Source organism: Tympanuchus pallidicinctus, unplaced genomic scaffold (assembly GCF_026119805.1).
Source record: "Tympanuchus pallidicinctus isolate F22 unplaced genomic scaffold, pur_lepc_1.0 scaffold25, whole genome shotgun sequence".
NCBI classification, from domain to species: domain Eukaryota; kingdom Metazoa; phylum Chordata; class Aves; order Galliformes; family Phasianidae; genus Tympanuchus; species Tympanuchus pallidicinctus.
This window is the reverse complement of record NW_026294742.1, coordinates 4,735,488-4,758,607: the sequence shown is the minus strand read 5'-3', so window position 1 is coordinate 4,758,607 and position 23,120 is coordinate 4,735,488. Positions and strand designations below refer to the sequence as shown.

The 23,120-nt window shown below is 49.0% G+C and overlaps 2 protein-coding genes across 4 annotated transcripts; one reads left to right on the top strand and one right to left on the bottom strand.

Moving 5' to 3' along the window:
- Positions 1-35: 35 nt before the first annotated feature.
- SMARCB1 (SWI/SNF related, matrix associated, actin dependent regulator of chromatin, subfamily b, member 1) lies at positions 36-10,147 on the top strand. The gene is made up of 10 exons (XM_052689532.1): positions 36-221; positions 1,344-1,455; positions 1,970-1,999; positions 2,677-2,806; positions 3,377-3,514; positions 3,750-3,877; positions 4,375-4,541; positions 4,730-4,920; positions 8,731-8,862; positions 9,779-10,147. Exons 1-10 carry the CDS (start codon positions 129-131, stop codon positions 9,816-9,818), a joined length of 1,161 nt encoding a protein of 386 aa, XP_052545492.1. The 5' UTR covers positions 36-128; the 3' UTR covers positions 9,819-10,147.
- Positions 10,148-12,269: 2,122 nt separating this feature from the next.
- LOC128083906 (derlin-2-like) lies at positions 12,270-16,738 on the bottom strand. Of its 3 annotated transcripts, none has more exons than XM_052689528.1 (7): positions 16,581-16,731; positions 16,401-16,463; positions 15,865-15,938; positions 15,419-15,512; positions 14,171-14,366; positions 13,632-13,722; positions 12,270-12,928 (listed from the first exon to the last, which is right to left on the bottom strand). In XM_052689528.1, the coding sequence occupies exons 1-7, from the start codon at positions 16,671-16,673 to the stop codon at positions 12,820-12,822; spliced, it is 720 nt and encodes a 239-aa protein (XP_052545488.1). In that variant the 5' UTR covers positions 16,674-16,731; the 3' UTR covers positions 12,270-12,819. The 3 variants fall into 3 exon arrangements, with proteins under 3 accessions (XP_052545488.1, XP_052545487.1, XP_052545489.1); XM_052689527.1 differs by having other exon boundaries at positions 16,401-16,466; positions 16,581-16,729; XM_052689529.1 differs by having other exon boundaries at positions 12,744-12,924; positions 16,401-16,466; positions 16,581-16,738.
- Positions 16,739-23,120: the final 6,382 nt, after the last annotated feature.

Sequence of the window (23,120 nt, the reverse complement as noted above, 5' to 3'; positions counted from 1 at the left end):
GGTGGGAACGAGCGCGCGGGGCGGCGCCCGGCGCATGCGCAGAGCAACAGCTGAGTAGGCCGCGGCGCTGCCCCTCCCGCTGCGCCCCGCTCCTCTCAGCGCCGCCAGAGCCCCGCCAGGCCGCCGCGATGATGATGATGGCGCTGAGCAAAACCTTTGGGCAGAAGCCTGTTAAGTTCCAGCTGGAGGAGGACGGCGAGTTTTATATGATCGGCTCCGAGGTGCGGACAATGGCGGGGGCCTGGAGGGGGAGGGGGGGCGAGGCTGAGGGATGGGCTGCGCTGAGTGGGGGCAGAGGGCCTTCGCTGCAGTGATAGCGTGGGAAACGTGCGGCTGAAAGGAGCCGGAGCCGCGGGCAGTCGGGCCGTGTGCGCCGTACGAGGCACGTGGAGGAGGAGCAGGAGGAGGGATCGCCTTCCCGTTCCCCGCTGTCTGCTGGTGAGCGCTGCAGGTCAAAGATACAATTAAAAATGGCCTGAAAGATGGTAAAGTCAAAATGAGTCCTGTCTGACGAGGAATGTGAGCCTTTTTGTGGACTATAATCACTGTACAAGCACAGCACCAGTCTAAAAATCTGCTTTCAGAGCCTAGAACTCATCCTGCTGCCTTGTGCTGAGGAAGGCAGAACTGCTTTGCGGGTATTCAGCAAGCCTGGAGGAGGCAGAGATCACATCCTGCGTGTTGCAAGGATTTAAAGGACCGGGCAGGGCTGTGGTGTCTGAGCTATCCCAGTGCTGTCTGGGAAAAGGGATGCTGCTGGAGAGCTGGGTATGCAACTGGGTTAAATCCCTACTGAGTACTGCGTTAATATAGCAAAGTCAATGTTAAGTTGTTCAAAAATACATAAAAATTGATTGTTGTCAATGAGTTGGAGTTTGTTATCAAACTAGATTAGGTTGGATGTCAGGGAGAAGTTCTTTACAGGGAAAGTGGTGAGGTGCTGGAACAGCTGCCCAGCGAGGCTGTGGATGCCCCGTCCCTTGGAGGTGTTAAAGGCCAGGTTGGATGGAGCCCTGAGCAGCCTGGTTTAGTATTAAATGGGGAGGTTGGTGGCCCTGCATGTGGCAGGGGGGTTGGAGATTCATGGTCCTTGAAGTCCCTTCCATCCCTGACCGTTCTGTGATTCTGTGACTCTGTGATAGTGAAGTAAGTGCTGACAACAGCTGTGTTTTCTATATTGTGCCAAAAATTGTACTCTACGATGCCAAACCTGATATATTCTGAAAAACATAAAAAATCCTCTTGGGATGGCTATCATTACAGAGGATTTGTTTCAGCTTCTGATAAGCATTTCTTTAAATGGAACGTGATTCCAGGTCATATCTTTGCTTTTCTTTTTCCAGGTGGGGAACTACCTGCGTATGTTCCGGGGCTCCCTGTACAAGAGGTACCCCTCACTCTGGAGACGACTGGCCACAGTGGAAGAAAGGAAGAAGATAGTGGCATCTTCACATGGTAAGAAGATGAGTAAATGTTCCCAGACTAAATGACTGCCTTGAAGAACTGTCTCTGTAGGCTCAGAAGCTTGTGTACCTTTAGGGCTTTGCTAATCGCTTCAGATTGCCTCAGTGATGGAGTGTTCTGCAAAATATGCTGTCCTGGGGTTGGCTGCATTCGTCACAATGCAAAAGTCACACCTCAAGATAAACACCGTATTCCAGAAGGGACTTTTATTCTCAGAGGGGTGCTTCTGTCCCTTAGCCCATTGAAAGCCTGCACATGTACTTTATATGTTTACAACTCCCAGAGTTTGTAGTGTGTTTCTACTGATGTTACTGCCACAGTGAGAATACAGCCACCTTGGTATTATTTCTGATGGGAGACTTCTTATATAAGTACTTATATTCATTAGCAGTGTAACTTGTTCCTCAGGCTAAGGCATAATAACGACAAGCAGTTCATTCTATACTTAAGCCTCCTCCCTCTCATATCCTGCTGACCCATTGCTGTTTTCTTTCTTTTCCAACAGAAAATCAGAGGTCTCACAGTCCCAGAAGATGTAAGTCTGATTTTTGTGTTATTCTTAGCTGTGCTGCAAGAATAATCTCTGTCATGACCTTTAGTGTTATTACAGTATGTATTAACATCTCACCCTCTGATCTCTCCCTGTGGTCTTCCAATTGTGCATCGTCATCACATGCTGAACTTTTCTTTCTCAGAACATCAATGGGTTTTTGGATGCAGATGGTCTGTGCAATTTAGCAAGTTCTGTCCTGAGATTCTCCCCCTTTTCTAAGTCTTAAGAGTTTGTACTCCATGGCTTAGCTTTCATTAATATTTGATGTGTCTGCTCAGCCACTCGCTTTTCCACTGAGTGTTACATCTCCAATTCCAACCTTTAAGTCCATTGAGGATTTATAGTTTTCTGGGCTTTTCATCCCAGAGATTGTGGAAGAGATTTTACATCACTGTGGGAAACTGTAGGTGTGCAGAACTAAACGATGTGATAGTATGGGGTAATACAGGGTAGGAATTTTTTTTTCTCCCCTTATGTAAAAGCACATTATTTATAAGCTTATTTACTATTTAGGAGGACTTAAAAACATTTAAAATGATGTGTTTTCTTTCTAGTCCCACCTGCACTGACAGAGAGGGCTGTTCACTATTCAGCTTGTTTATGTCATATGCTGCATAATGCTCTTTCATGTTAATTATTGGCATCTTTCCTGGTAACAGATCATGGATATACAACATTAGCCACCAGTGTAACACTGTTAAAGGCCTCTGAAGTGGAAGAGATCTTGGATGGAAATGATGAGAAATACAAGGCAGTGTCTATCAGCACAGAACCTCCCACCTACCTCAGGTAACCAGTGTTGGTGAGGACCATGAAGCTGCTGGAACGTGTCAGCATGGACTGGAAGCACTGTCCTGTCCCAATAGAAATCGTATAAACCCCTAAAAGGGCAGCTTGCAGGGGGTGCTTGCAAGTCTGTGCTAGCAGATATTTGCAATGTTGGGCAAATGAAGATCTCCAAATTGTAAGGATTGGGTTGCTGCCCACGTATTACAGGAAGAAAAACATTAGTGTTTGATGATACAGCTCATTTTGCAATTACTTCATTCCAGCTGTAACAGATGTTTTGGAGAACACTCTCTGCACGTACTTTTTGCTGGAGATGTCGCATTTCTCAACAGTCCCTCTGTAAATACAGACAGGAAATTCAAATATGAAGCTCATATTTATAGTGGTACACCTGGATCCATGTACGATGGATAGCTGTGAGCTGGAGAATGGACTTCGAAGGAGGGAGTGTGGAATAGGAGTTCTCAGTCCAGCTGTCATTAGGGAGGAGCTCGTAATTTATGGTACTATTCTTAATAATAGTGGCAGTGGTGTTCAGGGCCTGCAGGTTAACACAGTCTCATTCTCCAGAGAACAGAAGGCGAAGAGGAACAACCAGTGGGTGCCAACACTGCCCAACAGCTCTCATCACCTGGATGCAGTGCCGTGCTCAACAACAATTAACAGAAATCGCATGGGCAGGGACAAGAAGAGGACCTTCCCTCTGTGGTAAGGCAGCTTCCTTCTTCAGAAAAATGGAAACAGTTACAACGTGACTCACTGCAGGGGGCTGCTCTAATAGAGAAGTGGTTGCCATAGCCCTGTAACTTTGAGTTGAAGAGTATGTCTAGTAACTGGGGAGTTGAAGTATAGGGATTGGTAACAGTAAAAAGCACCCTCCTTCTATGCGTGCCAGATGTATGGTTTTCTATTCCATGTGCTGTATTGTTGCTCTTTGTTGTAGCTTTGATGACCACGACCCAGCAGTCATCCATGAGAACGCATCCCAGCCAGAGGTTCTGGTTCCAATCAGGCTTGACATGGAAATTGATGGGCAGAAACTCAGAGATGCATTTACATGGAACATGAATGGTATGTAGGAGGAGAGTTTCCTGGGGTTAGAGAGATACAGATGCATTCATCACCAAATATGAAGAGAGAACAAGCAGGTCTTTGCCCTGTAAAGGAGGAGCTCTAAAGCTCTTGTTCTTTGATGTGTCGTTCAGCTCTCATGGCTCTTAGCAGATCCCTGACACTTCCACGGGTCGCAGTAATTCCTGGATGCTGTAATCTGAAAAGTTAGGCCTGTTCTGATCCACTTTATCAGTTCAGCAGCCTAATGGAAATGTCAGCCAAGATTAATACTAAATAGTTAATGTGTATTTAATTAATTAATAGACCGTTGCTGCGTTCTTTGTGAAACAAGAAAGTCAAGTCAGTGTGTACATGTGTGCAGCCCCGGAACAAAGCACTGTTTTAACAGCAAAAGGTGATTCCCTTCTTCAGGCAATGATCTTAACTTGGGTATTCTGTAAGTGGCAGATATTGGTGGCTGAGAAATAAGTCTTTTTGTTCTTATTCTGTATCAGAAAAGCTGATGACCCCAGAAATGTTCTCAGAGATTCTTTGTGATGACCTGGATTTGAATCCTCTGACCTTTGTCCCTGCTATTGCCTCTGCCATCCGACAACAGATCGAATCGTACCCAACTGACAGCATCCTAGAGGATCAGTCAGACCAACGTGTTATTATTAAGGTAAGGACACGGGGGCACTGGAATGAGAGCTGAACCATTTGCATTTCTCTAGGTTGTTTTTTTTTTTTTATGGGGGAAAAATAGTACAAGGACTTCCATCAAAACTAGGAGTTCCTAATTCCAGTCCTGTGTCCAGGTTAGATTTTGTCCTTGAGAAATGAATGACTTGTTTCTTCCCTTGTCTCCAGCTAAACATCCATGTAGGGAACATCTCCCTTGTAGACCAGTTTGAATGGGACATGTCAGAGAAGGAGAATTCACCAGAGAAGTTTGCCTTGAAGCTGTGCTCAGAGCTTGGCCTGGGTGGGGAGTTTGTCACTACTATTGCCTACAGCATCCGGGGACAGCTGAGCTGGCATCAGAAGACATACGCCTTCAGGTACAAACTGTCATCTTTCTGGATGGGTGTAGATGCATGTTCTAACTTCATGGCTGCTAGCACCAATGAATCTTGAACAGCTGATGCAGTGTAGAAAGCTTAATTTGAAACTGGTTCTCATGGATTGTATATATACTATACTATGTCTCTATAGTTCTGGAATTATTTTTCTATAGTAGAAGTGTTTGATTTCTCATGTTCATGTGCCCACTAGTGCATACAACTGTCTTCCTTTTAAACCAGTTTATTAGATGAAAAAGAAGTAGGGTGCAGGTAAAGATTTTTTTTATTTCTTGGACATCCTTTTGTATGTTTCATCGACTGGCAATCCCCTAATCTGGAGTCATTTAAAGACCACTGCTTGTGCAAGGTTAGCAGTTCAGGTGGTTTCATTGCTCCCACTGCTTTGGGTGGTTGTCTGTTGTGAAGTGGCAAGTGAGTCACATCACAAGAGGGGGAGGTGTTCGTGGTGAGCTGTAAGAGTCGTTGTATTGCTTGTATGAAATGGATGGGCTCCTCTGGATAGCAGAAATGTTAGTGGTGGATCTAACCAAAGCACTTTAAACACGTCTAGTGATGTGTCTGCAGTCAGGTCTTGCTCAGGCGTGGCCCTTTGCTTGTTGCTGGCTGCCTGGTGAAGCAATGAAGCATTTTGATCTAGTGCCTGGTGTCTTTTGTTCTGTAGTACATCCTGGTGCCTCTCAACCAGCCTGTGTTTTTGCTCAGAGATCTTCTTGTGGTGGGTGTAATACATCCCACGACCAAATATCAATGAAATCAGCTTTTGCCACAGAATGAAAGGCTGTTCTAATTGACAGTGGCAGAATACCTTGTGCCTTCTTCTAATGTCTGCACAAGATGATCCTCAGATACGTTTCTGTCTCATCAGCTCTGCCTGACTTGGGCCAAGGTTTGGCCTTCTGAGCCTTAGCTGACTGACACCACAGCTTTCTACCCTGGCTGAAATTGAGGTTGATCACAGGCCATTTTCATAGCTGGAATGCAGCAGTGTCAGATTTGAATAATCAGCTTTTCTGACTTGTCTCCTAATAATAATTACTCCCAGTTGTGCTGTGCAGCGTCCTGTGGCAATTCACTGTAGGGATGTTATCCTCCATACGTTGCTGAGTTTGCAGTCTGTTAAGTGTTCCTTAATGTGTGCTGCTGGGTTTTTTGACCTCAGGCCACGGTGACACTTGAGGAAGTTTGAGAGTTCAGCAAGTGATGTATTGCAGAGGTGGGAGAAAGGTGCTGCTGGCGCCAGTTTTGTAGAGGTCAGTTTGAGGAAGCTTGCAGCTAATCCCTAATGTGGTTCACATGGAAGTTAAACTCTTCTCTTGGAGGTAGGGAGTTGACTTCCACCTTGCTATCCGTGACAGTAGATTGATATTTGCTGATCTGTGTGGGACCAGATGAAACTGCTAGAGCAGAGGGTACGTGTTGCTGAGAATTGGTGGGAACCCGGAGGGCAGTCAGTGGCAATGTGATGCTTCTAGTGCTGCCTCTTCTTCCCTGCTGCTGTACATGTGTGCTTTACATGTGTAAAAACATGTATCTGGCCCTGGTTACTGCAGAGCGCTTCCTTTTAGGGGTAGCTCAAATAGGTAGATTTCAGGCCACCTTTAGACTGTTGCAATTTTTTAAGGGGGAGAATTAAAAACAAGGAAGGAAGGCAGAGAGAACGAAGTATGTAGCCATGAACCATTCAGAGGCAAAGAGCACCTAATTTAAGACTTGCTTTTTTTGTCAAAGTACAAACATGCCCCCCTCTTCCCTCTTTTCTTCCTGCAAAGGAGTACTTCAGAAACCTTCCTGTGATTAATGATGTTTGGGTTCTGTGGTTGGTTAGTTCCTGAATTCCCAAACCACAGGAGCGATGGTTGCTCCAAAGTTATTCCGACGATGTAAGGAAAGAGTGCTGTAGATGTATCAAAAGAACTTTAAAATCTCCAGGAATCGGAGATTTGAGAAGTCATGTGCCTCTTAGTCATCAGAGGGAGAGGTGAAACTGTCCTTCAGCTGATGAACTCCAGGACAGTTGTTCCAGCTGGCTTCTCTGCAAAACAAGGGGAGCCTGAGAACCCGATGGAAGTGACAGGACTGGAAGCGGTCGGTAACTGATGCAGTTGTCGTTTTCAGGGTGATGGTGTACTGAACGTTTCCTGCCTCGGTGCTGAGATGTTTTTAAGGGCAGCACACAGTGTTTCATACCCAGGCTTTTGCCTTCAAAACCAGAATAACTCGTATGTCTGACGAGTTGCCTTTTGCAGAGGAAGACCCCTCCCTGCCCTCCTGGCTGCACTGCTGTGCCCGTGATGCTGCTGCCAGAGGCTCTGCCCCAGCAGAAGCAGTGCAGTGCTCCACTGGGAATGCTGCAGCTGACAGTGCCTTTCACTCATTCTGCCAGCACCTCTTGTTTAAAAAAATAAAGGAGGGGGAAGCTGTCCTACGAGGAAGTTTAGGAGATGAGGGAGGATTTTTCATTTTCTCTAATTCTGCCCTACAGAAATGCAGTATCTGAGTTGGCTTGCATTAGCAATGCTCATGAGCTGGCTTTCCGGCCCCTATTTAATTCCAGTGGATGCTCATTGCTGATAGCACGGTCTCAACTTCATTTACCATGCTTAAGTCAGGATCTAGCAGTTAGCCTGGAATTTGCAGCATTTTGTGGCTAAGATGAATTTCCTGTCTTCAAGTGTTGCTTTAGTGGATATCAGCAATACTGGAAGTGGATTTGACCAAAGTTTCCTCCCTGGATCAGATACCAAAGGCATTGGATTCATTTTTCTTTTAACAGCTTTGCTGCAGACTTTGTCTGCTCCCATGGTGCCCACCAGAGTCCCTTCCTGTGAATGAGGTGGCTGAGCATCAGTGCTGGCATCCTGGTGGGGGCACATCCCTGGGATCTGCACACACCTGTGTGAGGGCTCACACACGTTCACACACACACACACATTCACACACACACTTGTGCTGAGCTGCTTTCTAGAATTCAAAGCAAACATTTACATTCTGAGGCTCCTTTGTATTTATGCTAAGCTTCCAGCTCCACCCTCAATGTTTGGAAAGCTACTCCCGTAAAGTTCCTGTTGACTTTTGCTGAAAAGTCACTAGTGAAGGAGTAAACATTGTTGTGCGTGTGATAATGCAGCTGTTCAGGGCAGACAGATCTCTGATGAGCAGTCTTGTGATCTGTGACAGCCCTGTGTTTCTGTGCTGGGATTAATCACAGTCTGTGGTTACAACAGCAGGTCCTCAAGAAAGAGCTTTTGCCACGGCAGTGGGGAGAAAGTCCTTGTTCCACTGTAGGTTCCCATCCTGTCATGCTCCCTGAAAGCCTGACATGCTGGGAAGAGCTGCTGGAGCTGCTGGAGCTGCACTAGGCAAACTACAGCTAGGAAGTAAGGGCTGCAGAATGGCAAAGCTAGGTGAAGAGCCTGTTAACAGTCCCTGCTCAGCTGCTGCTGTGGGAGACATCCTCCCCACGTTAATAAACTGATCTGAATGTTGCCTGTGCTTACTCCATTTGAACCCTGACGGCCAAGCACATTATGGCCTTAACAGGAGAGAACTACTGCCGCAGTCATTTGGATGTCTGTCCTCGCTGGGGGTTGTGGAGTTGGTAACAATTGATCTCTTTGAGGAGGTAACTGCCCCTGTTCTGGGTGTTCACTGGGGCTGAGTGGCTGCTTAAGCCTGAAACACTTGAAGTGCTGTGCTGTGCTTGTGTCTTGCACCTGGGCGGGCAGCCAGGGGAGCAGACTGTCAGCACTGATGGATGTTGCTTTGATTTCTGCCCTGCTGCTGCAGTGAAAACCCTTTGCCGACTGTGGAAATCGCGATTCGCAACACGGGGGATGCTGACCAGTGGTGCCCTCTTCTGGAAACCCTCACAGATGCCGAGATGGAGAAGAAGATCAGAGACCAGGATAGAAATACAAGGTGCTGCCCCTCGTTCAGTTCTCATTCTGGCCCATCCCTAAGACAGAAGTTAAAAGCTTTAATGTTGGTTTTTTCTCTGCCGAGCGCCGATTGGCAGGATTTCAAACTTGCACGCCACAACAAACTCATAACCCTTCTGCTTCAGGATACTAAACTGTTATCACCTTACTCCACAAATATTTAACTGTCTACTTTAGCCATATCCTGTTTGAAGCAAACTTTCCTTTTTTTTTTTTCCCCTTGGACTCTCTGCTTGTGCGGGGGGAAGTGTTTCTATAGGAAGGCATTCATCAAAAATATTGGAGTTTCATGCACTGTCACGTGAATTAGCATCCTGCCAGAAGGATTCCTTTTATGTAGGATAAAGTGCTGTTTGATCTCGGCACAGACAAGGTCTCAGCTCCAGCCTGACGAATGTTGACCTGTTTGCTGGCACGTGAGCACTTCTGCCATTGCAGGAGGAGCTCTGCTCGCCATAGAGCCCCACTAAGCAGTGCTCAGCAAGCACTCAAAAACACTTGCTCCTACTTGGTTAAACTGCAGCTGCTTCTGGCAATACAAATGAACTGCTAGTATCTCTCCAGAAGATATGTTGTGGGAACAGTAAGTATGCTGGCTTGGCTCTCTCCTAGGAATATTTTAGTGCTAATTAACAGATTTATAATTGTTCTCAGCTATCACTGTCTGAATAGGTCTCATGAGCAACTGGTTCAGTCTCACTTAATGAGCAAAACTGCCCTAAAAGCTGAAAATGGTGTGTCGTAGCACTACAGGTAGGGGCACTCAAGTGACCAACGATGTTTGGGCAGTAAAAAAAGTATCACAAAGCCATGGTAACCTCACCAAAAGCATGGCTTTTAGTAAGGCTTCACCTGTCTGTAACACAGCACTCACTGTAACTCTCTTTCTCTTCTAGGCGCATGAGACGCTTGGCCAACACTGCTCCAGCCTGGTAAACTCCCTGTTGTGACACTGGTGCTCTTCCTACAGACTCTGTCCCTACTTCTCTCCCCACGTGGATCTAGGATTGGCAGGGGTCTTACTGTCCCTCAGGGACACACATTCCACTTGCCAAGAGTTCCCTGTACTGCTGACTTCTGCCCCATCCCCTCAGCCTAGAGGCCACGTACCAAGAATGCTGCATTAGCACATGATCTAGCTGAGATTTGTGGCAGCTGTTGGAGCCCTTCTATGCCTGTGTGTGGACAGTGTAAAAATACTTTTGTATAGGTGCAACACGCACTACTAGAACAACTTTTTAAATAAAAGGAATGCATACTACTAAGGTAGAGTTCAGTATGTTTGAACAAGTAGTGAATCTCACACTTTGTCCTGTTATAGCAACTGAGTCACTTCTGGGTAGAAGAGTTGACAGGTGATGTTCCTTTGTTTATTTTCTCTTTGTGAAAACTGCAGCTGGAAGATCATAATGTCTGTGCACTCAGTAACTGAGACTGCAGCATCCCTTCAGCACTGGGCTTTGCTTTGGTCATTATTTCCTCACACAGCAGCCAGTTACAGTACACAGAAGATCACACGCTTTGCTTTGGGTGCTAAATTCCCTCAGCACTGCAGTGTCTGGATTTTGCAAACCTAGAAACAATCTGTCTTTTCCTGGGATGTTTAAAAAGAAAATTCACTGAAAATTCACAGAAAATTCACTGAAGTGAGATGAAAAAATTCAAGCTCCCTTAAAAAAAAAATCTAATTAGAATCTACCTTGCTACTGAGGTGCACCGGCTCTTTGATAGAGTTCCTACCTTTCTCTGCCAGGAACTGTCAGTTATTGCAGACAGGGTGGATTTTGCTGGCAGCCTGACACTGCATTCAGAGCTTTATGATAAAGCCAGTAGGTTTTACAATCCCTGCTGATCCACCCACACTGCTTGCGCAGTCAGAACTCCTTTCTGGCCTTAGTTTGTCATGTTTAGACTTGAGTAATAGCAGAGCTAGTTCTGATTCCAGGGTGGGAGGGAACTTCTTCCAGATGTTAGTACACAGAAACCCCAAATTTGCAATTTAGCAATAATATTATTACAGTCTTAGCCTAGACTCCTGTCCCAGATTGCTATTCCATCCATTTTTTCTTATTACAGGGGTCAAAAGGTTAGCTGTGCACGTATGACAAGTCCATGCAGAACATGTTTTGCTTGTGGATGCAAGGACTGCAGTTCTTTCTAACACTTCAGCCTCTTGTTACGATCAGGCATCTCTTCTGCAAGCAGCCCCTTCAGGGAACACAACCAAAATGCAAACAAAACTGCTGTAGCCTTAAACCTAGCAGTTTGTGCTTAAGTAACCCTAAGCTTTGCAAAAAAGAATGGACAAGTGCACACGAGGATGTGAGCTTCTGTAACAAGCTTACAAGTACTTTGGCTTCTCCAGATCCAGAGAAGATGTAGGAATCTTCCCTCCAAGAAACTAGAGGCAAGGCTGCAAAGTGCAGGAGTCCAGCTCCCAGAAAGATGAGCACAGGCTGCTTTGACCATGAGGACTATGAGGAACCAGCAAGCAGCAGCTTTCCCACCCTGTAAGCACAGCTCTTCTCTTTAATCTAGTAACCAGCCCCCACTGAGTGCAGCCCTGCTTCTGCATTCCACAGTTGCAGTTCTGCGTTACCTAAAGACAGCACCAGCTCTGCAGGAGTTCATGAACAAAGCACACAGCAGGTGCCTGTCTAATCTAAGGCCACTTGCCCCTGGTACCACTCTGCCTTCTAGAAGATCACTCCCTGTATGGTTCTTTCCCTACAGAGAAACAGAAGTGCAGCAAAAATAGTTGAAGTTTTCCATTACTGAGCTGTTTTCATGGGAAGCCTGCAAAGGAGCTGAGTGGGATGGCTGTGGTTCAGCCTTCCATTGCCATAGGGCTTCTGTATCATTCTCATCTGGCTGCTGGTTACTCACACCTCCAATAGTTTTAGCAGTGGTTTGCAAGCACGTAGCTGAACAGTCAGCCGTTAACTGAGCTATTGTAAGACATGCTGCAGGTCTACTGTACACATTTTGGAGGTCTAGGAGCACACATGCACTAAAGCTAGCAAGAATGATTAAATTCAGTTACTAAGATTTCTAAAACTCAGAGGTGGATTCCACAAGTGTGGAATTGCATGGCATGCACAGACTGCCTTTATTACTAATATCAAGTGCCTCTTTCAGTCACCAACTGAAACAAGCTTCCAACTCCATTCCATGTTCCTTCTGTGGGCCTCCCTTTCTCCATCCATACCTCATCCCCTTCTCACACGCTGCAGGGAGAAGCAGGGGAAGGAAAGCTTCCAACTAGACTAAGTTTTGCCTTGCCACAAGAATAAAAAATATGGAAGCCTGAGCAAGAAGCCTGGAAGTTTTGAGCAAAGTCCTGAAGAGTCCTGGTGCTTCTGCTCCTGGCAGAAATGGACACGCAACTGAAAAATAAAGACTTTAATGTAAAGACTCTTTGGAAACAACAATGAGAAAGGGTGGGGGACTCAGAGGGAAGGGAGTAGTTGAGCTGCATTCCACTATGGTAGGTTTTTGCCTAGGAGACTTGGCTGTGCTTCACCATGACAAGGTGCACGACTTGTTTGAAAGCCCACAAAAATGTCTCACAACCATGAGAGCAGAGAGCATCAGTCTTTGTACAGAGGCCAGAAGTGACTTGCCATACAGCAAGCCATCAATAGCAAGAGAATGAGTAACTGGTTTCATGCCCCATTTGATACTTATCCCCACCAGGCAGCTGAGGAGCCATCACATAACCTCCAGCCCTTCTCCCTAGAACACCTCCATAAGGATACATCAGTTCTTAAGTGCAAAGCTTTGCAGAACCACTTAGTACAAGAGGAAGATGGGTTACCCATACAAACAGTGAAGCATGACACATCAGAATGGCAACTGGTATTATTCCAGTGAGATCTCTGGGGCACAGCATAAGTCCAGCCAGAAGAGAGGAATCCAGCCACAATGAAGTCCTCTGCTACAGTGGACGCTGCTGCTGGTCTTGGTCTCCAGGTTGGTTTTCGGGATGATCCTCAGGGAGGGGGTTATAGTTTGGATCCTCTTCAGGTGTGTCAAATACCATCTTCCTGGCGAGGGATACATGCATCCCATCAAGCAGGCAGGTTAACAACGTGAGCTGAAGACAAAGAAAACCCCCAGCCCTCCAAGGATGCCCTGACCCTTCACAGGGTTTGGCTGCACAGAACATCCCAAGCCAGAAGGACCCACAAGGATTACTGAGTCCAACTCCCAGCTCTGCACAGGAATGCCTAAAGATCAAATCATACATCTAAGAGAGTTGACAAACACTTCCTGAGCGCTGGCAGGCTTGGTGCTGTGACCACTGCCCTACTGCACAAGCACTCAGCTCAACATGCAACGACAATACCTCCATCTCAAGGACAGCTTTGATCACTAACATGAAGCAGAACACGTTCTAATTTCTTAAACCACAAAAGTACTTCAGGAAAATAAAATCCTACCTGTATCTAGCACTTCCACAAGAAGGTTCCAGTTCAGCTAGAAAAACTTATGGTACCAGTAGCTGCTCTGTACACACACAGCGTGCTAAGTGCCAGTGCTTCTGCAGCAAAGGCTTCAAGTGTTGAGCACAGAAGCTACAACCACACAGGTGGGTCCTGCGTGGCTTAACACAATGTAGCAGAAGCTCAGCAAGACTAACAGCCAAAGCCAGGTTACCCCACAGAGCCACAGACCTGTTTGCTATGGAAGAAACACACGTTGGGAAGCAACACTGTAAACCCAAGAATTAAAATCTGCTTTACTTACAGGAAGCTGGGAGTCAAAAGCAACTTCTTTCCTCCAGGCTGGTTGGGAAAGACATCTTCCAAGAAATAATAGATATGACCCACTGCAATCCCTGGGGAGAGATGCCACCAAGGTCAGGCCCAGTTGTGCCTCCTCTGCCTGCTGGACCAGTGCTGCTGGAGCTAAAGCAGGATGAAGCCCTGAGACGACTACAGCACACAGCTCCCATCAGATCCACCTGAGCTGCGTGTCAGCAGCCAGGTTGATGGCTGTGGTCATGCTTTACATGGGCATAGAGGCAGGCAGGGCAGAGCCAGATGCCCAGGAGACCACGCACAGCCCAAGCATCACGCTGAGCTCACCACACCCAGCTGCTGCCTCTGGCTAAGATGCAGCAAGATACAAGGTGCTGAGCTGAGCCCCAAGCCTGGCCGGGCAGCAGACAGCCAGCTCACATCAAGCCACCCACAGCCTTAAATAAGATGAAAGCAAGACAGCTTCAGCAGAATGAAGAATGCCACGGCTGCAAAGTGCCCCTCTACCCACCAGCTCTGACTTACCCAGCAAATCAATAATGATGGAGTTGCCCAGGAGCAGGGAGAAGCCCATCAGGACCCAGGGCAAGAAAGGGGCCTGGAAGTTAAGGAGCCCGAAGAAGTTCATGCGGATGTAAGGGTTCCTGCGACTCCACACATACACCAGCATGATGGTGAAAGCCTGGCCCAGGAAAAACAGGCTGGCAAAGAGACCAAATAGCTACAAACTACGGAGTCAAGGAAAAAACCAACCTTGCACACCATCTCCAGGAAGCACAGGATGTACGCAGCCAGGAAATTTCAGCTAACTGGCATGAAAGATGCTGCTCATGCCACCAAGTCTTTCCTGAGCTGGTTGAGATGCACTGATGCTCTCCCACACTCTATTTCCCTCCATGCACCCTAGAGCAAGACACTGCATGGCACCTACAGTGACCTCCAGTGACTGCTCCGTAAGGTCCTTGCTACAACCAAAGGAGACCAGGGAGCTCCGGGCCTTCTCCATCAAGCAACCATCAGAAGGGGCTTTCAGAGAAGGGCCTTCATGGTGTCAGAGCCTGTGCTCTAAGGCAAGGCATTCCAAAGACGTTTTATGCTTGGGAAGGAGATATTTCTCTTATCCAGACTCCTTCAGTTACTGTAAGACAAACTTAGGACAGGGACACGTGGCAGTCTCTTCAGCCATTGGCCAGGTGCAGGGACAGATGGGCTCACAGTGCCCAGCACACTGCTGACCTGCAGGCACCTTGCTCCCTGTGCTCACAGCTCAGCATCCCCCACTTCAGTTCCTTACTCTCTTCACACCTATTGAGCAGCCCTTCACCCTCAGCCCTGCCATTGTCATTGGCTCAGCTGGACGGCTCCTCACAGAGCTGAGCAAGAGGCTTCCCTTCACGTAGAGCTTTCAGACGCTGTCACTCTGCCCCTGGGATTAGGCAGCCCTTCCCACGCCAGGTGCATCAGCGCTTCACAGACACAACAAATACCAGAAGCTCTTCTTTTGGCTTGCTTCCACTCCTCCACACACATTGGCTGGGCTCAGGCCAGGCTCCAGCCATCCCAGCCCAGCAGACCCTTCGGGCCCACGGGACACAAGGAGTGCAGGCCCAGGGAGGCTCCCTGACTGCAGCCCATGGTGCTGGGATTCCCCAGTGGGCTGACCTGGCCCACAGATCACATGCAGCAGTGTGAGACACAGCTGGCAGATGAGCCCCATGCTACTCAGAGCATCTCAGAAGAGCCCGGAGGGCCTCAGCCTGCTCAAAAGGATACTGTCATGAGAAACCCTCCAAAGAGGAACATGAAGACAAAGTCAGCCGTCCTTCCGCGGAAGGAGCCTTCTTCTAGCATGCGGCAGTACCTGTACCTGAGAGCAGGAGAGAAAGGAGGGGTATAGGAAATTAACGGCTGGCTGCCTGATCCCCAGCGAGGCCTCATGAGGAACAGCCAGCTGCAAGTACAGGAGGCTATGAGCAGTTTTACAAGCACCAGAGCAGAATAGAGAGTCTCACACCACTGAGGTAGCTGTGGTGCTGCTACTCATCTGCTGCAACAGCTTCATCCTCTAGCAGGTGGAACAGCAGAGGCCACGAGCAGGGCCACCACCCACAGAACAACCCCAGGGTGCTGCGTGACAGGGCAGTGTGGAGGGAGGAGGGACAGGGCGTCACGGCTGAGCCAAAAAGGGAGCAGACAGCCTTACTGAGACCAAAGGATACAGAAATATCATGTTGAAAAAGAAACTGAATCCCAGGGGCCCAAAAAAGAGGAAGTTGGTGATCAGCCTCCATATCTGAAAGAGAAGAGAGAACAGAGGGTAGGCAGGTGGCTCTCTCTGATCATATGGACGGTAGCCCCGTGCAGTAAGGTCAGCCTACCACCACACAGCTGCACCTACACATGGACCCCCGCCCCACACACATTCTACCGGCCCAGATGGGAGAAGATTACTCTGTTTCAGGATGGGACAAGCACAGTTCAGCACCCAGAGTAAGTGTGACTGCTCACCCCACACCACAGCAAAGCTATCCCAGCCCCAGCACAGCTGCTAAGGACCTCACCCAGGGATGCAGGGGATGAGGTGGGGTTGATCTATGGAAAAGGGAAAGGCAGGATGGTGTATAGCAGGGGAAGGCCAGGAGGAGAGAGCTACATCCTGCAGTAAGGCAATGCAGGGCTAGCAGGCAGCTCCTGCAGTGTCAGAGCAGCCCCTCCAGACGCAGTCAGGGCCCCGTGCCCCTGGGCAAGGCCTCACCTGGAGCTTCCTGAAGATGAGGTCGGGGTTGAAGTACAGCTGGAAGGGGGTGATGAACTCCAGCTGCTGAGAGACACAAGCAGGGCAGCTGCCACCACTGCCGCTCGCTAGGCAAGCAGCGCCAGCCGCCCCGCACCCTCCCCAGCACAGCACCCCAGTGCCCGCTCCCCCAGCCCTCACCACGGCGGCGGTGGTAAGCACACAGGCCGTGGTGTAGGCGCGCGTCACGGCCGGCATGCCCAGGTACTCCTGCGCCAAGCCCTGGTAGGCCATGGCGCACGGCGACAGCGCCCGGCCGCGCCGCGGGGCCTTTAACAGCACCCCCGCGAGCCGCCGAAGCCACGCCCCCGTCAGCTGCGCTAGGCCAATCCTGACGCAACGGGCGGAGAGGATTGGCCAATCGGAGCGCGCCTCATGCCCTAGGCCTCCAACCCGGAACGGACCCGCTGCGGACGGTGACGGGCCGAGAGGGGGAGCGCCCTGGGGTTCCGCCCCCTGGAGGCGGGGCGAGCGAGGGACGCCGGAGGAGGTGGGGCGGTGCGATTGGCTGATGGCTGAGGGAAGGCGGGGCAGAGGGTCACGCCCCCACAGAGGTGGCCAATCACAGGGAGAGAAGGGGACAACAGGGGGCGGGGCGGAGGCTCGCTGTGCACGTGGCTCTGTGCGGGGCTGCGCTGCCTGGTGCGCGAGTGTCCGGGCCGTGCCCAGCCGCGCGGTACGCACTGCACACCTGCTCTCTCCCCCTTCAGCCGCAGGGCTGCTGCCCTGAAAGCACAGCCTTCCCCGCTGCTAGCCGGCCCCTTCCTCTCCGGTTCACTCTGCAGCCAGCAGATGACACATGCACCAACATTCAGAGGCTTTGGGGTTTCAGGAATTCATGCTCATGATTCCATCTCTTATTGCTTGTAGCACTGATGTGCTTCCATAAACTGTGAGAGGTCAAACCAGGCAGCACAAGGTGCCTGCTCTCCATGAGGCTGTGCCAGGTGTACGCAGAGCACTCTCTGAAAGCATGATCTGATAAAGGTCTAAACAAACCCACCGTCCCCCAGTCCTGAGCTTGTGGTGCTTTCCAGAGCTGCACGCCGTGCTGAGGAGCCAGGTCTAATTTTACAGCCACCCTGGTTGCAGGCAGAGGAAGGGGCCTGGTATTGGGTTTCTGTAGGAGAAGGTTAAATTGTCACCAGGTTTTTAGTGAGCCCTGAGATTCGTTTTTAAGCCCTCAGTCAATGGGAAGTGAAATCATTAGCAGAGGAAGGAGTCCTTGTGTTTTCCACTGCATCCACTCTGACTGCTGTTTGATGGGGGACAAAACGCAGGTAGAAGGTGAGGGGACAGTGAGGTTAAAGCAACACAGAGTGGGAGAGAGGAAAAGATGAGGCAGATGGGCACTGGGGTACGGGTTCCTGAGTGCTCAGGTACTGAGACCAGCACTGCCAGCATGAGCTGCACTGGAGACCCTGAGAGTGGAGCCCAGGGATGCTAAAACTGCAGCTGAGTCAAAAGGAGGGAAAGAGAGTTCCTGACTGGGGCTGGGGGCTCTGCTAAGTGCTGCTTGGATCCACATGGCTGTTTCAGCCTCAAAGCCCCACTGCCACAGCTTTGTGTGTCAGTGTTGTGCAGGCACAGCCCCCGCAGAAGGACAGCTGCAACTGAGTAAAAGAACTGAGAGTGAATAAATGGATGATGAAGGAAGTATATGAGTAAATATCTGCTCATTTGGATGGGAGATTAGAGATTTCCTATCTGCTCTCACAGTCAGAAGCTGAGTTCAAGCACTGTGACTCCTGCCCCTACCTTGCTTGAACCAAGACTGGAGATAAACATTTGGAGCCCATTTGCTGGAAGGTCAGCATTCTGGAGCCCAGCCTCCCTAGCTACAAGGAGATGAGAATCCAAATGATCAATCCTAATTATTCCACGTGCAAATCGGACATCACATGAAAGGCAAAAAAATGTCATCACATCATTTTCTTTCTTTTCCCTTGTTTGCCAGCCAAATTCTGAGAACTCTACTTCTCCAGGCTTATGCTTAAGGCTTTCTTTTTACAGGAATCAAGTGGGAAAGCAGTGAAATGCATCCAGAAACTCCCCCTTCAGCATGGGAAGAGGCCAGACAAACCTGTGACCCCTCCAGTTCCCAGGCAGCTTTCTGCCCATGATCTCACTTCCTATGGAGAGCAGCCAAGCTGACTTCATGCATTACAGCACGCCCAGGGGCAGCTCAGTCTGCATTGTCACATTTTATGTTCTTTGGGAATTATGTCCTTCCGTCACTTCACATCAGCTCAGCCACACAGCACTCATTATATACCTTTGTAGGGATGCTGGCAGAGCTTCTTCTAGAAAACCACAGAATCCAGTTAAAACCCACAAAGAAACCAAACCCAATCTCTTTGTCTCAGCTGCAAGACAGTAGGAGGGACAGAACAGGAATGCTGCTCAGGAGCCGCTTTGCTGATCTCCTCCTGCCTGGTCCTGCTGTCCTTCCCCTGCCCAGGGACCAAAGCTGATGGGTGCAGGTGCTGCCAGCAGTGGTCTGATGCCCAGAGTTTTGGGTGGGCTCTAATAAATGTCTATCTGGGGGCTCCTGGAACTGCCGGAAGAACAAATTGCCAGATCTCCACCTGTACTTTTGTTCAGGTCACTCACAGGACGAACTGAAGTGCACTGGTAGCAGAGGTAACACAAGCACTGCTACCAGTTCTGCACTTGCAGGTATAGCAGCAGTAACCTGTGGCACCATAAACTTTTGTGATCTACAAACCAGCTCACAAGGAAATAGTCCTGGAGGGGAGGAATTCATGTGTCACAAACCCATCACTGCAAATTCATCTGCTCTTCGATTTAAGTACACATGTACTGAAAGGGAACTGTGAAGGCACAGGGTCAGACAAACATTGTTACCTCTGGTTTTGTTCTCTGCCTTCACAGGGGATTTTAAGGCATGTGCAAGCATTTGCCTGGGGTCACAGGTGAGTTTAACTCCACAACAGAAACACGGCAGCTTCCTGTTTCTTTTCTGCAAACCGAAATAGCAAGGAGTTTGAAAACAAAGAAGAAAGCTCCCAACGAGTTAAGCAATTCACAGACCTCGAGGAGGCACATGAGCAAAGATAAATGGGCTGTCGCAGAGTTCATCTCCTTTGTTTGTAGTAAATTATTGTGTGTAATTCGTGTTTCCTGTCCATAAATGCCAGAGGAACTTGAAGACATGGAATCTGTTCTAATTTACTAAAGACAAAAACAATTCCTCTCAAGTCCATCTGGAACTTGTTTTTATCATAATTGTTTTAGGCTCAGTAACGAGTTCAAGATCTAAGTGCCCTCCCTAATTGTTTCAAGAATAAACAGATGCTCTATTTAAAGGCGTCAGCTCCCCTTTGCCCAGCACAGCAATTGCTGGGGTTGCAGGATGAAAGGAGTGTTGCACCAGGTCAGCACAGACCCCAGTGAGCAGCAGCCCTCTGATGGGGCCATTCATGCCACCAGCAGTGCTGGGGCAAGAGAGCAGCCCCTAACCCTATATGCAGAGCATCCAGTTGGTGAGGTGTGCCCTCTGCTCTCTCCTGCCATTAGCAGGCTGTTTGTAGCTCCTTATGACCTTTAGCAGCGTGTCCTACTGGTGGATGGCAGTGGCACACCGCTCCAGCTGAGCTGCATGGTGTGCTGCAGGACTGTGTTCACCCCAGGCCCTTGGCCAGACCAGCTCTCCATCATGCTGCACAGCCCCAGTTCTCTGCTTTGTTTGGAACTCGGGACGAACTCAAGCTGCCCGCCCATCACCCGAGGGGAGTGAGCTGCCTGTGAGGTCTCACTCACCCCAGTGCCCCCCAGCATGTGCTGTGCCAGCCCTGTGCAAGGCACACATCTGTGGAAGTGTAATCGCACGAGGAACGTGTTCAGAAAGGCGCAGGGCACTGGAAAGGGAACTGCTGCTCTCAGACTCCATCCTTGCCGTATGGATGATGGGTATCAAGAGCCCCAGACCCACTGCAAATCAGTCACAAAGTAACTCTGCTCCAGTTCTGGAAACTCCACTCCATGGACTCACAGCCCATCGATAAGCTGTGTAACCATAACTGCCCCAGGCACTTGAGTCTTGTGTCTATCACACATCAGCTAAGCCTACAGTTTGAGGGCTGAAGTCAGGGGAAGATGAATCATACAGAACTGGATGTTTGGTTGTTGGTGGTATTTTGTTTGCTTGTTTGTTAGAAAGAAACTAAGAATAGCACTTACTGCTCAACCCTCCAAGGACAAGTGGGTTGCACGGGGTTTGTGGTAAATCAAAGTTCATGTTGTTTTTACTCTTATGGGTTTTAGTTCAGAGATACAACCGCTTCTGGCATATCATGAGAAAGACAATCTTACCTAAACCTCCTCGAGCAGAGTCTGGTCACATATCCAAATAAAGGCCCTCTTCTAAACCAGATTCTGATTATGAATTGAAGGCATCGAGAGGAAACCACTGTCTCTTAGCACGGTTATTTTTTTCCCAGTGCTTCATCACTCCTGTTAAGTTCTGCCTTGTGATCTGTTCTCTGCACCACAGGTCACCTCCCACAGCTGTCGCGGGGGAACATCATTCGAGGGCACTCATTTTGTAACATTCATTTCATAACCACTGTGGCCAGTTGGCTACGAGAACGTCAGGCAACACTTGTTTCCTATAAAAGAAGGTCTACTTTCAGCTGCAGAAATGCAGCACATACACCCGGGTCTGCTGTCAGCTGCTGAAGGCATCAGAAAGAGCATCTGCACTTTGGAGCCAGGGCTGTAGCTGTGTCCTAGTCCAGGTGGCTCTCAGCTGGGAACAAAAAGCCCTACGTGATATGAGCGCTAAATAAGATATCAGGATGAATCTGACACTGTGACATCAGACAGGACCATCCAGCACCATTTGTTGCCACGTGGCATCACAAAGGATCCTCTCCTGCACTCAGGGATGGAGGTTTTGTTCTGCAGTTTGCTCTCTCTGGCCCTCGGATTACTCACTTTCAACTAAGCCCCTGTGTCAGAATATGATACAAAGAACAAAAGGAATAGCTCAGCTACAGCCTGACCTGCTGCTCACCAGAGATTGAGAAAATGCAATTCGATTACTAGTAGTATTTTGGTATTCCTGGGCTTTCCCAGAGAACCTCTATTGCTTATCAGGAGGATGAAAACACCAAGCACTGACCCAACTCACAGGAGACAGAGCTGCTCTTCTGACACGCAGAAATGCCTGCTAGCAGGTGAGCACCACAGATCCCCCAGCACTCGTGTGTCCCCTCAGAGCCAGAGAGTTGCCCAGCGACTGTGTGTCCCTGCTCCCAAAAACTGCAACAAAGCCCATTTCCTGAAGTTGTCATACAGTGTTTTTAACTCACAGAAATTGTGAGGGTGGTCCTTACAGGAAAGGCAGAACGTTTGACAGAAACAGCTGGGTGAGACCCGATACCCAGCCAGGGAACAGCTCCAGATCAGCCCTGCGGTTACAGAGCAGGGTATGTAGGGAGGATGCATTCTGTAGATCCAAGCTGCATTAACAGAAACAGGCCCCTCTTCTCCTCTCTCAGTGTGCCTGCAGCTGGTCCAGAGGACCCAGGGTGAGACCCCTGCCATGCAGGAACCTTTCAATGCTGGGCAGAGCAAAGGGTGTGCTTAGAGGCTCCTAACAGCAGGATTCTGCTTGCTCCTGCAGTCAGACCATTGCAAGCACAGAGATGCCATCACATCTCCATGTGACAGTTGTCCCATACTTGTGGCATCACGTTTAACCTATGATAAGCTGAGATCAACAAGAAAATATTTGAGGAAAGAGGGAGGTAAGCAGTGCTGGGGAGCTGCTTCTCCTTCCAGGAGTCGTGTAGCTGCAGCATGGCACTTCATGCTAGTGACACAGGCTGGAGATTTTTCACCCACAGCAGCTGTGACACGAGAACTCATCCTGAAGGCTGAGCATTGGCTATACTGTGATCTTCAAAGGCATGGCAGGAATCCAGTCGGCAACGCAAGCAGTGTGAGCACCAGTCAGTATCACAGCACGATGCATACAGGTGTGATGGAAGGGAAAGAAAAGCATCCATTCACACATCGAGGTTGCTGCCGGAAAAGGCAGAGAGCTCCAGGAGCTCCCAGCCGGGCTGCGCTGCGAGCCACAGCAGCGAGCATCCCGTGCTGCTCCTGCCGCTCAGTGGCTGAAGGCGGAGCAGCACTCACTGCCACCGTGTCCCGAAAGAGAAGCTTTTGCAGAACGGGTCGGCAGCAACAGCTGATATAAAGAGGGGTTTAAAAACAGTTGCACCTGTTCTGAATACTTGGAAATGTACGGAATGTATTGTACAGAAAGACGCAAGCCATTGCTGTCACTGCTGCCAGGCCATCTTCAGCTGCTCGCACGGGACAAGGAAGCATTTCTGGAACAGTGGGCAGCCCCACACAGGCTGGCCTTGTTACACAGAGCCCATCAGATCTGCCCTGCAGAAGTGATGGGTGGTGCAGGAAGGGAGCAAAGCTGCCCTCCTAGTGAAAGATAAACCAGAAGACAAAGATGAAAGGTCATGGAAGAAGTCGCCATTGCTGTGCAAAAAACAAAAACAACAACCAAAAACCTTTTATACTCATTAGAATTTAGCTGGAGCCTCCCAGAGGTAACAAGAGAGCCTCTACTGCAGAAAGGCATTTAATTGTTAACCAAGGTTTTGAAACAGAACGGAATTTTAATTTTGCATT

Excerpts from the sequence above, each read along its gene's own strand:
- LOC128083906 (XM_052689529.1), bottom strand. The coding sequence starts at position 16,673 with ATGGCCTACCAGGGCTTGGCGCAGGAGTACCTGGGCATGCCGGCCGTG. Across the intron at positions 15,939-16,400 it reads TCATCTTCAGGAAGCTCCAG|ATATGGAGGCTGATCACCAA; the intron begins GTGAGGCCTTGC and ends CTTCTCTTTCAG. Across the intron at positions 14,367-15,418 it reads TTGGAGGGTTTCTCATGACA|CTATTTGGTCTCTTTGCCAG; the intron begins GTATCCTTTTGA and ends CGTAGTTTGTAG.
- SMARCB1 (XM_052689532.1), top strand. The coding sequence starts at position 129 with ATGATGATGATGGCGCTGAGCAAAACCTTTGGGCAGAAGCCTGTTAAG. Across the intron at positions 3,878-4,374 it reads ATTTACATGGAACATGAATG|AAAAGCTGATGACCCCAGAA; the intron begins GTATGTAGGAGG and ends ATTCTGTATCAG. Across the intron at positions 8,863-9,778 it reads GACCAGGATAGAAATACAAG|GCGCATGAGACGCTTGGCCA; the intron begins GTGCTGCCCCTC and ends TTTCTCTTCTAG.